This window comes from Sorex araneus, chromosome 6 (assembly GCF_027595985.1).
Source record: "Sorex araneus isolate mSorAra2 chromosome 6, mSorAra2.pri, whole genome shotgun sequence".
Taxonomy (NCBI): domain Eukaryota; kingdom Metazoa; phylum Chordata; class Mammalia; order Eulipotyphla; family Soricidae; genus Sorex; species Sorex araneus.
The window spans coordinates 84416498-84428352 of NC_073307.1; the positions used below are offsets into that span (position 1 = coordinate 84416498).

The window sequence follows — 11855 nt, forward strand, 5'->3', positions numbered from 1 at the left end:
AGAAGGGCAGCAGAGGCGTTTATTCCCGTGGAGAGCGGCCGAGGGGGCCCGCCCAGGGCCCAGGACTGCAGTGACAGTGGCAGGAAGCAGAGGGGCCCGAGGGTAAGACCCAGGACAGCGGAGGTGATGGTGCAGGCAGTGGCAGCTGGGCCCCGGGGCCAGGGAGCCCTTTCCTTGTGCGGGTGGGGAGCCAGCGAGCTGGGCAAGGCCCCAGTGTTGGTCGGGCTTAGCCCTGGCTCTGCACTCCGGGTCACTCCTGGCAGGGCTGGGGGGGCATATGGGTGCCGGGGTCAAACCCAGGTTGGCTCTGTGCAAGACCAGCGCCCTACCCACTGCACTCTCTCTCCAGCCCTCGGGTCAGCTTCTCGCTCCTCTTCCACCCGGCCCAAGGCTCCTGGTTCCACTTAGTCCCCGGGTGCTGCCACCCCCTCTGCTCCCTCACAGTGGCGGGGTAGGCCCCCGGGGTCTGGCTCCTGAGGACGGTCATGCCTCTCTCCGCAGGCAAGGCTGCAGAGGGGCTGCGTCTCTCTGCTCGGACCCTAGGGGGCGGCAGAGAGCCCCGAGTCCAAATCCAGACAGGCCCACACCCTGGGCCGCGGAGGTGAGTGGCAGGGAAGAGAGGCCCCGAGCCGGAGCCTTCTAGAATGAAGACACTTGTGGGGCTGGGGTGGGGTGGGGACCTGAGCATCCTGCCTTCCCCGCAGCCCCCCAGCGTGGGGGGTGGACACAGGGCAGGGACCGTGGGAGGGCCGGCTTCAGGACAGGGCCACCCCCCCACCCCTCCCACCCAGAACTGGCTTCCGACATGGCAGCCCCGGGCAGAGGGGCTGCTCGTGCTCATCCCACGAGTGGCTGGGGGCTCACCCTGCCCCCCTCACCCCACACCTAGGCTTTGCAGGACCAGGGCCCCCCCGCTGGTGAGGTGTGGCTGTGGGGGGGTGCAGAGACCCCAAGAGGTGATGTGAGAGCCGGGCATTTGAGGGGGTGGAGATGGGGGACAGGCGGGGGACAGCCGCCACTTCTGGGTCCTTCCTGCGCGGAGAGCAAGCTGGGGAGGGGACCTGGTGCTGGGTGCAGACTCCCCGGGGTGGGGGGCAGCAGGGGGGAGTGTGGCCACGGGCGGTGGACCGAGGGGCCAGCCGCAGTCACTGGTCCGGCTCCTGGTCCCCGGGCAGGAAGGGCAGCTCGGGGAAGGGGGCTCTTGGCCGCAGCACGCCGCGCTCCAGGTCGATGCAGCACTGGGGGGTGACACAGGCGGCTCAGCCCCTGCTTCCCGCGCGCCCCGCCCCCTCCCCGCGCCCCGCCCCCTCCCCGCGGGGAAGCCACCGCCTTACCTTGAGGGACAGCAGAGTCTGCAGGCCCAGGCAGAGTTCAGGGCTCTCCGCGTCTGCGGAAGGGTTTGGTCCCACAGGAGGTCGGGTGGGGCCCCCCCACACATCCCTCCCCCCCACCTCGGGCTGGAACCAGGGCCCAGGGCCCCCCTGGGGAGAGACTTACCCACCACCCGCGCCGAGCACGACACCGTCTCCTGGCCCAGCTGCAGCTCCAGCTGTTGCACCTGGGCCGGCCCGGCTGCCGGGGACACTAGCCTGTGGGGGCAGAGCCGCTGTGGCCGCCGTCCTGACCGCAAGAGCGGAAGCCCCCTGTATACACACGGACTGCGGGCCCTCGCCTAGCCCAGGGCTGTGGGGGGCTTGTCTCCCGTCGGCTGGTTTCAGTAAGAGCTTAGTGGAGGTGGGAACTAGAGCTCATGTATCCTGGGTTCTTTTTCTTTTCTTTTTTTCTATAGCTGTCAGAGGTTTTTATTATATATATATATGTGTGTGTGTGTGTGTGTGTGTGTGTGTGTTGGGCTGGAGCGATAGCACAGCGGTTGGGCATTCACCTTTCACGCGGCCAACCTGAGTTTGATTCCTCCGCCCCTCTCGGAGGGCCCAGCAAGCTACCGAGAGTATGGAGCCCACATGGCAGAGCCTGGCAAGCTGCCCGTGTGTATTGGATATGCCAAAAACAGTAACAATAAGTCTCTCAATGAGAGACGTTACTGGTGCCCGCTCGAACAAATTGATGAGCAACGGGATGACAGTGACCTCATATATATGTATTGGCTTATTTTTGGGTCACACCCAGGATGCTCACAGCTTCTTCCTGGCTCAGAAATCACTCCTGGTGGTGCTCGGGGGACTCTATGGGACGCCGGGGATCGAACCCAGGTCAGCCGCCTACAAGGCAAACGCCCTCCCCGCTGGACTGTGGTGCCAGGTCCCTCGAGGTCTTGACTATACCCAGAATGACATGGTGACCATCGCCGCGATCTGACCTGGGAATATCTCCTCCACCACCCCCTCCCGCCAGCCTCCCCCGCCTGGCACCCCGACTCAGGGCGGGCTCTTACCCCAGCCGGCGGAGGCATCCTGTCGAGATCTGATTGTGTTGGGTGCCCGTGTCCACGGCCGCTCGGAGCACCTGGTCCCGGCACTGATACAGAGGGGCTGCCGTGAGGGCTGGGGGCCGCAGGGCCGGGGGCCGCCTCACCCGTCCCAGCCCGCTCATGCTTCTCTTTCAGAAATGAGTGAAGGGCCTGAGCCGAGTCTTTAAAAACGATTTTTACGGGGGACACAGATGGCTGAGGCCGCACAGACCCCCAGAAACAGGATCCACACAGGCACTCAGCCACGCGGTGAGTGCCACACTTGGGGACACTGGCCGGAAGCGGGGACATATGTGTTGGGAATTGGGGGTGGGGGGGCTGAGCGCGTCTGATTAGAGGATCCTAGGCCAACCCTAGAGAGACGCGGAGAGCCAGAATGCCGGTGAGGACGTGCAGGTGCGGCTGCCCCGGGGACCCACTGGGGCCCACTGCACTTGCACCTCACAATCCAGCCGTTTCCTCTCTCCAGGCGTTGTGCGAGCGTCTGCGTGTGCCTAAGGGTGGCTGGAAGCACAGCAACTCCTGCTGCTGCTCTGGAGCGTGAGGGACGCGAGAGAGGGCGTAGCCCGAGCTTGGAGCACTTCCCTTGCCCATGGCCCGCCCTGAGTGGCCTCCGCCACTGCCCCCCGCCCCCCAGCACCTCCACGAGAGGCCCTGGGCACTGCCCGGTGTGGCCCTCCGAACAAAACACTAACAAGGAAAGGCCTTTTGTGGGGGCTGGAGCGATAGTCCAGCGGGGAGGGCGTTTCCCCGGCACATGGCAGACCCGGGTTCAATCCCCACCATCCCGTATGGTTCCCCGAGCACTGCCAGGAGTAAGCCCTGCGCACAGCCGGGTCTGACCCAGGAAGAGTAAAGGGAGCGTGAGCCATCATCCACTGGGTAGGGAACTTGTCTTTCTCACCGACCCGAGTTTGATCTCTGGCACCTCCACGGGTGACCCCTAAGCACAGAGCCGAGGGTAAGCCCTGAAGACTGCTGATTATGCCCTCCCTCCCCCACCAAAAATTTTTTTTAAAAGAACCAGCAGAAAAGAAAAGGCCACTGTGAATGCAAAACCAGAAAAGGAGGTAAGCACTGAGGCCGAAGAAAGAAACTGTGGGCGGAGGGCCAGCGGGCAGGCGTGCCCTGGTGCAGACAGCGGCAGAAGGGCCGCAGTGTTGGTTCAGCGTTGGTCAGTGGTGACTCCAGGCCCCGTGGGAGACACTTTGTCCAGGAGGTTACACGAGTGTCTGCAGAGCGCAGTGGAGGAGGATCCCGTGCCCGCACACTTTGATAAAAGGAGCGAGGGCAAGAATGATAGTATAGGGCCCGGAGCGATAGCATAGCAGGGAGGGCGTTTGCCTTGCACCCAGCCGACCCGGGTTCAGTTCCCAGCATCCCATAGGGTCCCCTGAGCACTGCCAGGAGTAATTCCTGAGTGCAGAGCCAGGAGTAACCCCTGAGCATCACCGGGTGTTACCCAAAAAGCAAATAATAATAATAAAGAATGACAGTACAGCGAGGAAGGCGCTGGTCTTACACGCGGCTGACTCGGGTCGAGACCCCAACACCTGAGCCAGCCCCGAGTCATCCCTGGGTGCAGAGCCAGGAGCAAGCCCTGAGCACCGCCGGGTGTGGCCCCAAACAACCACAAATAGGAGCAATGCTGATGGGAAGACATTCTAAGGAGAACGCGCCGCCCCCCCCCCCCCCCCCCCCGATTTCCCTGCAGGTTGGGCGAGGCTGGGATGCCGCCACGCCCCCTCTCCACCCAGGCGTGTCGGGGTCACACTCACCTTGCAGCTGACCAGCAGAGCTGGGATCTGGGTCTCGCTGGCCTCCCTTCTGCTCTCCTGGCCGTGAATCAGGGCCTGCACCAAGGCAGACTCGCCCTGGCGCCGGCTCTTGTCTCCCTCTGCCAGGCGTCTTTGGATCACACTGCGGGGCTGCTGGCTCCGACACAGAACAAGGAAGATGGTCCAGGCCCCCAAAGGCAGCCCCCCTCCCCGCCAGCCCTGCTGGTCGCTTCCCCCAGGCCCAGGAGCAGGGAGGGGTGGGAGCTTATCCCGTGGTCTCAACAGTCATTACAGGGTATAGGGGTCAGAGCAGTAAGACGTTTGCCACGGACGAGGCTGACCCAGGTTCAATCACTGGCATCTCGTATGGTTCCCCCAAGCACTGCCAGGCATAATTCCAAAGTGCAGAGCCAGGGGCTGGAGCGATAGCACAGCAGGTAGAGTGTTTGCCTTGCACGCGGCCGACCCGGGTTCGATTTTCAGCATCCCATAGGGTCCCCTGAGCACCTCCAGGGGTAATTCCTGAGTACAGAGCCAGGAGGAACCCCTGTGCATCGCCAGGTGGGACCACCCCCCCAAAAAAATAAAAATGTTGTACTCTTGAGTAGTCCAGAGAGAAGGGTGCTTGCCTTGCATGCGCTGACCCAGGTGTGCTCCCCAGCTCCCCGTAGGATCCCTGCAGCCCCACCAGGAGTGATCCCTGAGCACAGAGCCAGGAGTAAGCCCTGAGCATCACCGGGTGTGCCCCCCCACACACACACACACAAAGACGGGAAAACATTATGTTCTTATTTATTGGGGAGGGGGGTTAGAGGGGTGAAGGAAGCACCCCTGGCAGTGTGCAGAACCTTCACCCGGCCCTGTGCTCAGGGGTTGCTGCTGACCATGCTCAGGAGACCAGGGGGTGGTCGGGGTGCCACTCGGGGGCAGCCACGCCACAGAGCAAGCAGCGGAACCCCTGGACTCCATCTCTTGTCCTGTTGTTTGTCTAGAACCCTGGTTTGCTGAGAGGAGGGAAGAGAAGAGTCTGCTCCTCTAGGTTAGACTGACTACAGCTGACAGGACCTTTCAGAACTGGGGGCTTGTGGGGGGCAGATTTGTGCTTGAGGGGAAAATACTATCTCCGGCCTTCAACCTAGTTCTTTGCCAGTTCTCCCCGCCGAGAGCGCGCCCTTCCGAGGGCTGCCAAGCCCGGGTCTGAGGGGTAAGGCACAGAAATCAAAGTCAATGGAAGGGGCTGGAGTGATGGCACAGCGGGTAGGGCATTTGCCTTGCGTGCGGCCGACCCCAGTTCAATTCCCAGCATCCCGTAGAGTCCCCCGAGCACCGCCAGGGGTAATTCCTGAGTGCAGAGCCAGGAGGAACCCCCGTGCATCGCCGGGTGGGACCCAAAAAGCAAAAATAATAAAGAAGTTAGTACTTGCCAACTTAAACGAATGGGAAGGGGCTGGAGAGAAAGTCAAGGGGGTCAAGATTCTTCCCCTGCTCACGGCTGACCAGGGGCCCTGCCAGAAACATCCCTGAGTGTGGCCCCCCAGCCAGGCACCAACACAGGACAGCGCTAACTCTCAGGGCCGGGCCTCGGGTAGTGCTCTAGAACCCGGCTTCCAACTCTGTGATCTGAGCGACCCCAAGACCTGAAGAAGCCAGAGGGAGGCGGCATCCCTGCCGCCACCCACCCCTCTGCCCCACCCACCCCCGCCTCCACCACAAGGTGCAGAAACCCACCCCAGAGGCTGGAGGATAGCATAGCAGGGAGGGCGTTTGCCTTGTGCGTGGCTGACCCGGGTTCCATACCCAGTGACCCATCAGGTCCCCCGAGCACCGCCTGGAGGGAGTGCAGAGCCAGGAGGAAGCCCTGAGCACTGCCGCGGGGCTGGAGTGATAGCACAGCGTGTAGGGCTTTTGCCTTGCACGCGGCCGACCCGGCTTCAAATCCCAGCATCCCATATGGTCTCCTGAGCACCACCAGGAGTAATTCCTGAGTGCAGAGCCAGGAGGAACCCCTGTGCATCGCCGGGTGTGACCCAAAAAGCAAAAAAAAAAAAAAAACCGAAAAAACCGAACCAGCGCCTTTCTCCCAGGATGTCCCAAACCTGCCCCCGGCCGCGACCACAGCCCCTCAGACATGCCTGCGGGGGTCCTGTGGGCCCGCATGCCCCTCTCGAGTATGCCCCAAGCAAGAGGCTTCTCCAGTGCCTGCCCTGTGCGCTGTCAGGCGCCTCCTTTCAACCACGTCCAGGCAGGTACGCTCTGGAGGGGCACAGGGAGAGCGAAGCCGCAGCCCTGCACAGCCCTCGTCCCGGTGCTCAGGGGAGAGCGGTCCCGCTCTCTGTCTCTGTGGTGCTGCTGGGGGCGCCCCAGGGCCCCACCCAGTGCGCTTGGAGTCTCAACCTGCGTCCTGACCCCAAGCTGGTTTTTGTTGCTGCTGTTGTTTTGCTTTTTGGGTCACACCCAGCGTTGCACAGGGGTTACTCCTGGCTCATGCACTCAGGAATTACCCCTGGCTGTGCTCGGGGGAACCTATGGGATGCTGGGAATTGAACCCGGGTCGGCCGTGTGCAAGGCAAACGCCCTCCCCGCTGTGCTATCACTCCAGCCCTGAGCCCACACTTTAAAGTTTGTTGTGGTACCGGCCCGAGCAGTGCTCAGCTCTCACTCCCAGGGACCGGGGCAGGAGCCAGAGATGGAACCCCGCTTGGCTGCATGCAAGGCAAACCCAATACCCACGTACTCTCCAGCCCCAGGTTTTAAATTAGTGTGGGGGAGTCACACTAACCAGGTTCCTGGAAACGTGCGGCTGCTTCACGGCCCCGTGACATCTTATGGCCTAGTTCTCCCTCTCAGAGAACCAGGCAAGCTACCGGGAGTTGGGAGTTTCCTGCCCACATGGGAGAGCCTCGCAAACTCCCCATGGCGTATTCTATGCCAAAACCAGTAACAGTGCTGGGTCTCATTCCCCTGACCCTGAAAGAGCCTCCAATGCGGCACCGTTGGGAAGGACAAGTAAAGAGAGGCTGCTAAAGTCTCGGGCTAGGACAAACGGAGACATTTCTGAGACTGCTTGAGAAATTCAACAATCAACAGAATGATGATGATGATGATGATGTGGGGGTCAGGAAGGGCACTTGGTAGGGGGTCCTCCCCGGAGGCTGCTCCTGGTGGTGCTGGGGGGACCTGCACTTGGGGCTCATGCCCTTTGGGCCATCTCCCCACCCCCATCATTCTCATTCAAAATTGTTTTTGCAGGGAAGGGAGCCAATCAGGGCCCTCACAGGTGTCAGGTGCGTGCTCCATACTGGCAGTGCTCAGGGCTCTGAGCTTAGGGATCCCTCCTGGTGGCCTCAGAAGACCAGCTAGGGTGCCAGGAATCAAATCCGAGTTGGCCGCATGCAGGACATGCACCTTGCCCACTGTACTATGGCTCTGACCCACCTTCTCGTGTGTGTGTGGGGGGGAGGGGGTGTCACTCCCTGTGGTGCTCAGGGGACCCTACTGTCTTGGGGATCTCCTACATGCAAAGCGTATCGACTCTCAGTGCGTGGAGCTCTCTGGCCCCGGGCTTGCAGGGGCTGCAAGACCCGGTGATGTCGTGCGGCATCGGAGGGTCAAACCCAGGGCCTTGCGAGCGTTCTTCCGCCTGAGGCATAGCCCTTGCTCTGAGCCCACTTTGAGGACCTCCTGCTCCTGTGGTGCCTGGACTCTGCTTGCTGCTTGGCTTTGGGGGTGCCCCCAGCACTGCTCAGGACTCAGCCCTGGCTCTGTGCTCCGTAGTCACTCCTGGCGGGCTCGGGGGACCCTCTGGGATGCCCGGCGCCAACCCTGGGTTGGCTGCAGGCAAGGCGCGCACCCTCCCCGCTGTACTAGCGCTCCGGCCCTGCTCTTCGCCCCGCAGCTGGGCTCAGCGCCCTTGGTGTGAGCGTGTTCAGTCCCTGTGATGAAGCTGGTGATGCAGGGGTGAGGTTGGCCTCCTCCATGCAGCCCTCTCTGACTGCTCTGGACTCACCCTGGGCTAAGGATGACGCCAGGTCTGAGAGATGTCTCGGGGGTGGGGGGTGGTTATTTCCCTCAGCCCAGGGACATGCACCCAGCCCACCCGGGCTCGGCCTGGGTCTCGTCCTTGCATTGCCAAGCCGCGCTGAGCACTCGGGCAGACTCTGGGTAAATGGTCACCGAGAGCGGCCGCACCCCCAGCCCCTCACCGCCGGCTCGCCAACTGCCCTCCCTGCCCGGGCTTGTTTTTCTGTCCTTGGCGTAATGAGGCCCTGGAGGCCGCCGGCTGCCAGCAGGAGCCCGGCTCTGGGCCAGAAGGGGCCTGTGTGTTCCCACCCTCCACCTTTCCCACGGCTGCCGAGCTCCTGGCCCCATGCGGGCCCGGGGAGGGGCCCCGGGGTCTCCCCACCTGCTTTGGTCTTTTTTTTGGGGGGGCCACACTTGATGGTGCTCAGGGCTTTCTCCTGGCTCTGCACCTGGGAATCACTCCTGGCGGTGCCCCGGCGGCCATGTGGGATGCCGGGGGTCGAACCCGGTTCAGCCGCGTGCAAGGCGACCCGTCCTCTCCGTGCTATCCTCTCTGGTCCCCCTTCTCGCTTGGGGGACCACCCCATTAGTGCTCAGGGCTTACTCCTCGCTCTGTGCTGAGGGATCCCTCCTGGCATACTCGGGGGACTGTCTGGGAGTGCCAGGCATCAAACTTGGGTCAGATGTGTGCAGGGCAGGTGTCCTGACCATTGTACTAGCCCTCCGGCCCCACACTTTTCTCTTTACCATCCCCCACCTCCTCCAAAAAATAAATAAATAAATAAACACCAGAATCAAATCACTGCTAGAGGCCAGCTCAGGAGCTGGGAGCAGCAGGGCAGAGAGGGGGGAGCGGCGGGTGGAGGACTCAGCTGCAGCGCGTGCAGGCATGCTGGAGCCGGGCTCCACACACCGCAAGTCCCCCGAGCACTGCGCCAGGAGCAGCCCCTGGGCACCACCAGGAGCCCAAGAACTTCCCAGCAGAAGCGGCCCTCTGGCCTGGCTTGCCAACAGAACCCCCCCAGGGCCAGGTGCCTGGAGCAGGCCCACCCCCCCTCCCACCCCACTGGGTCGAAGCCACAGGGTGGCCCTCAACCCCACGGGGCCTCTGAACGGGCCTCTTCCCCACCCGGGGAGGCTGCGAGCGGGCCGCTGGGCCGCTGGGCCCGGAGCAGGCAGGGGAGGTGGTGAGGCGAGCAGGCTGCACCCCAGGAGGGCACGGGGCACTCCCAAGTCTTTCTGGAAAAGTCCGCCTCCTTCCTCTGTACCCGCAGGAGCTGGAATAGGGGGGACACGCCGGGCGCCCCCGCCACATCTTCCTCCGCCCATGTTCTAATCCCTCACCCCTGCAGCTCAGGTCAGGGGCTCAGCGCGCCTCCTCTGACCGCTGCTGATTCCGCCCTCTAGTAGAGGAAGATGGGGAGAGGGTCGGCGGGTGGGCTGGCACGCAGGAAGGGGGGGGGTCCTTCCTCAGCACCGCGGGGGCGCTGCCTGGAGCAGCTCCCACGCAGAGAGCCAGGAGTAGTCCCTCAGGCATCTGGGGCGCTCCCCACAGTGAAGATGGCTCGGAGGGCCCAGCCTCACATGGTCCGCCCCCACCGCCCCCCAGGAAAAGCAGAGAAGTGTAGGCCGCAGGGGGCGGGGGTGGGGAGGAGTGGGCAGCGCGCAGGGCAGCGGGGAGGGCCTTTTCCTAGCATGCAGCTGACCCAGGTTCAATCCCCGGCTCCCCAGGTGCTCTCCCCAGCCCCTCCAGGAGTGATCCCTGAGTGCAGAGCCAGGAGGAAGCCCTGAATATCGCGGGGTGCGGCCCCCCAACCCCCCAAAAAAACGGGCGTGTGGGCTGGGAGACACAGTCACCTTAGCCCGAGCAGGTGGCAGTGCCCGCTTCTGACCACGCTGACGCTTGTCCTGGCAGGGCTCGCTTGGAGAGCTGACCTCCCCCACGCCCCCAGGCCTGGCCAGAGCCCCTGGCCCCCACCCCCGCCCCAGGCCAGAGCAGCCTCGGTGAGTGGAAGAAAGAGGGAGCCGGGGAGGGTCTTCCCTGCTAGGAAGGTGTTGGCATGCAGGGAGACCAGTGGCCCCCGGCCAACACCATATGCCCAGGCTGATGTCCTGGCACCGAGGGTCCTTGATTTTTTGACTCCCCGAGGGGAATGGCCTACTAAGAGGGGACCCGCGGTGTGGGGTGGAGAGGAGTCCCAGCGGCCAAGTGACCAGCCCTGGGGGGGGGGGTGCCCTGCTGTCCTGTGGCGGGGAGGGGGGGCTCCGTGGCCCCTCTTGTTTCTGAGCGCCAGGGTCTCGGCGGGGAGCTGGAGGTTTGGGCTGGTACCCCCCTCGGCTCTTGAGCGGCTCCTCTCTGGGGGCCGGGGCGGGAAGGGGGGCCTCACCGGGTCCTTGGAGGTGCCCAGCCTCTTGAGACTGTCGATGGGGAGCAGGTCGGCGGAGTCCTGGTGCAGGAACTGTGTGGCCTGTTTGAGCCGGCGCTGCTGGCCCAGGTGGGCAGGGCCCCTCCGAGCCGCCGCCGCCGCCGCCGCCGCCGCCGGGGGTCCCCCGCTCCGGGCGCCTGCCTCCCCTCTGCTGGCCTCGGACCCCGCGCTCATGGCCCCGGCGGGGGCTGGCTGCAGGGGCCGAAGGGGCTCGGCAGGAGGGGGAGCGGGCGCGCAGCCTCCACTTTCCAGGGACGCGGGGAGGGAGGGCCGGGGCCGGCCACCGCGGGTGGACACGGCGGGACCCTGCCCGCGGGGGCGGCGCCGGCGTGCGTGCGCGCTGCCCGGCCTCACCTGCGCTCCGCGTTGGGGTGCGAGCGGGGGAGGGGGATCCCGGCGGGAAAGGGGCGCATCCGAAAGCGCACCAGCTCTCGCCCGGCCCGCCGGCAGACTGGCTCAGGACCGGCCCCCAGGGGTGCTGAGAGCAGCTAAGAATCTCCCTAAAAATAGGTGCTTGCTTCTCCTCCTCCTCCTCCTCCTCCCCTCCCCCTCCCCCTCCTCCTCCTCCTCCTCCTTCTCTTCCTCCTCTTCCTCCTCTCCCTTCTCCCCCTCCTTCCCTCCCCCTCCTCCTTGTTCCCCTCCTCCTCCTCCCTGTCCCTCTCCTCCTCCTCTTCCTCCTCCTCTTCCTTCTCCTCCCCTGCGTCCTCTCCTCCCCCCTCTCTCCCTCTCCTCCTCCTCCTCCTCCTTCTCCTCCTCCTCTTCTTCCTCCTCCTCTCTCTTCTCCCCCTCCTTCCCTCCCCCTCCTCCTTGTTCCCCTCCTCCTCCTCCCTGTCCCTCTCCTCCTCCTCTTCCTCCTCCTCTTCCTTCTCCTCCCCTGCGTCCTCTCCTCCCCCCTCTCTCCCTCTCCTCCTCCTCCTTCTCCTCCTCCTCTTCCTCCTCCTCTTCTTCCTCCTCCTCTCCCTTCTCCCCCTCCTTCCCTCCCCCTCCTCCTTGTTCCCCTCCTCCTCCTCCTCCTCCTCTCCCTTCTCCCCCTCCTTCCCTCCCCCTCCTCCTTGTTCCCCTTCCCCTCCTCTCTCTCCTCCTCCTCATCCTCCTCTTCCTTCTCCTCCCCTGCATCCTCTCCTCCCCCTCCTCTCTCCCTCTCCTCCTCTTCCTCCTCCTTTCTTTCTCCACCTCCTCTTCCTCCACCCCTTCCTCCTC

At 64.0% G+C, this 11855-nt stretch overlaps 1 protein-coding gene across 1 annotated transcript; it reads right to left on the reverse strand.

Moving 5' to 3' along the window:
• Positions 1-5: 5 nt before the first annotated feature.
• Positions 6-11215, reverse strand: NRIP2 (nuclear receptor interacting protein 2). Its single transcript, XM_055141834.1, has 6 exons — positions 10617-11215; positions 4210-4362; positions 2396-2478; positions 1498-1589; positions 1335-1387; positions 6-1238 (listed from the first exon to the last, which is right to left on the reverse strand). The coding sequence occupies exons 1-6, from the start codon at positions 10827-10829 to the stop codon at positions 1146-1148; spliced, it is 687 nt and encodes a 228-aa protein (XP_054997809.1). The 5' UTR covers positions 10830-11215; the 3' UTR covers positions 6-1145.
• Positions 11216-11855: the final 640 nt, after the last annotated feature.

Bases quoted from the DNA above. Each gene is read 5' to 3' on its own strand.
- NRIP2 (XM_055141834.1), bottom strand. From the start codon at position 10,829: ATGAGCGCGGGGTCCGAGGCCAGCAGAGGGGAGGCAGGCGCCCGGAGC. The intron at 4,363-10,616 runs GTGAGGCCCCCC...TGTCGGAGCCAG, and splicing joins TGGGCACCTCCAAGGACCCG to CAGCCCCGCAGTGTGATCCA. The intron at 1,239-1,334 runs GTAAGGCGGTGG...GTCACCCCCCAG, and splicing joins AGACTCTGCTGTCCCTCAAG to TGCTGCATCGACCTGGAGCG.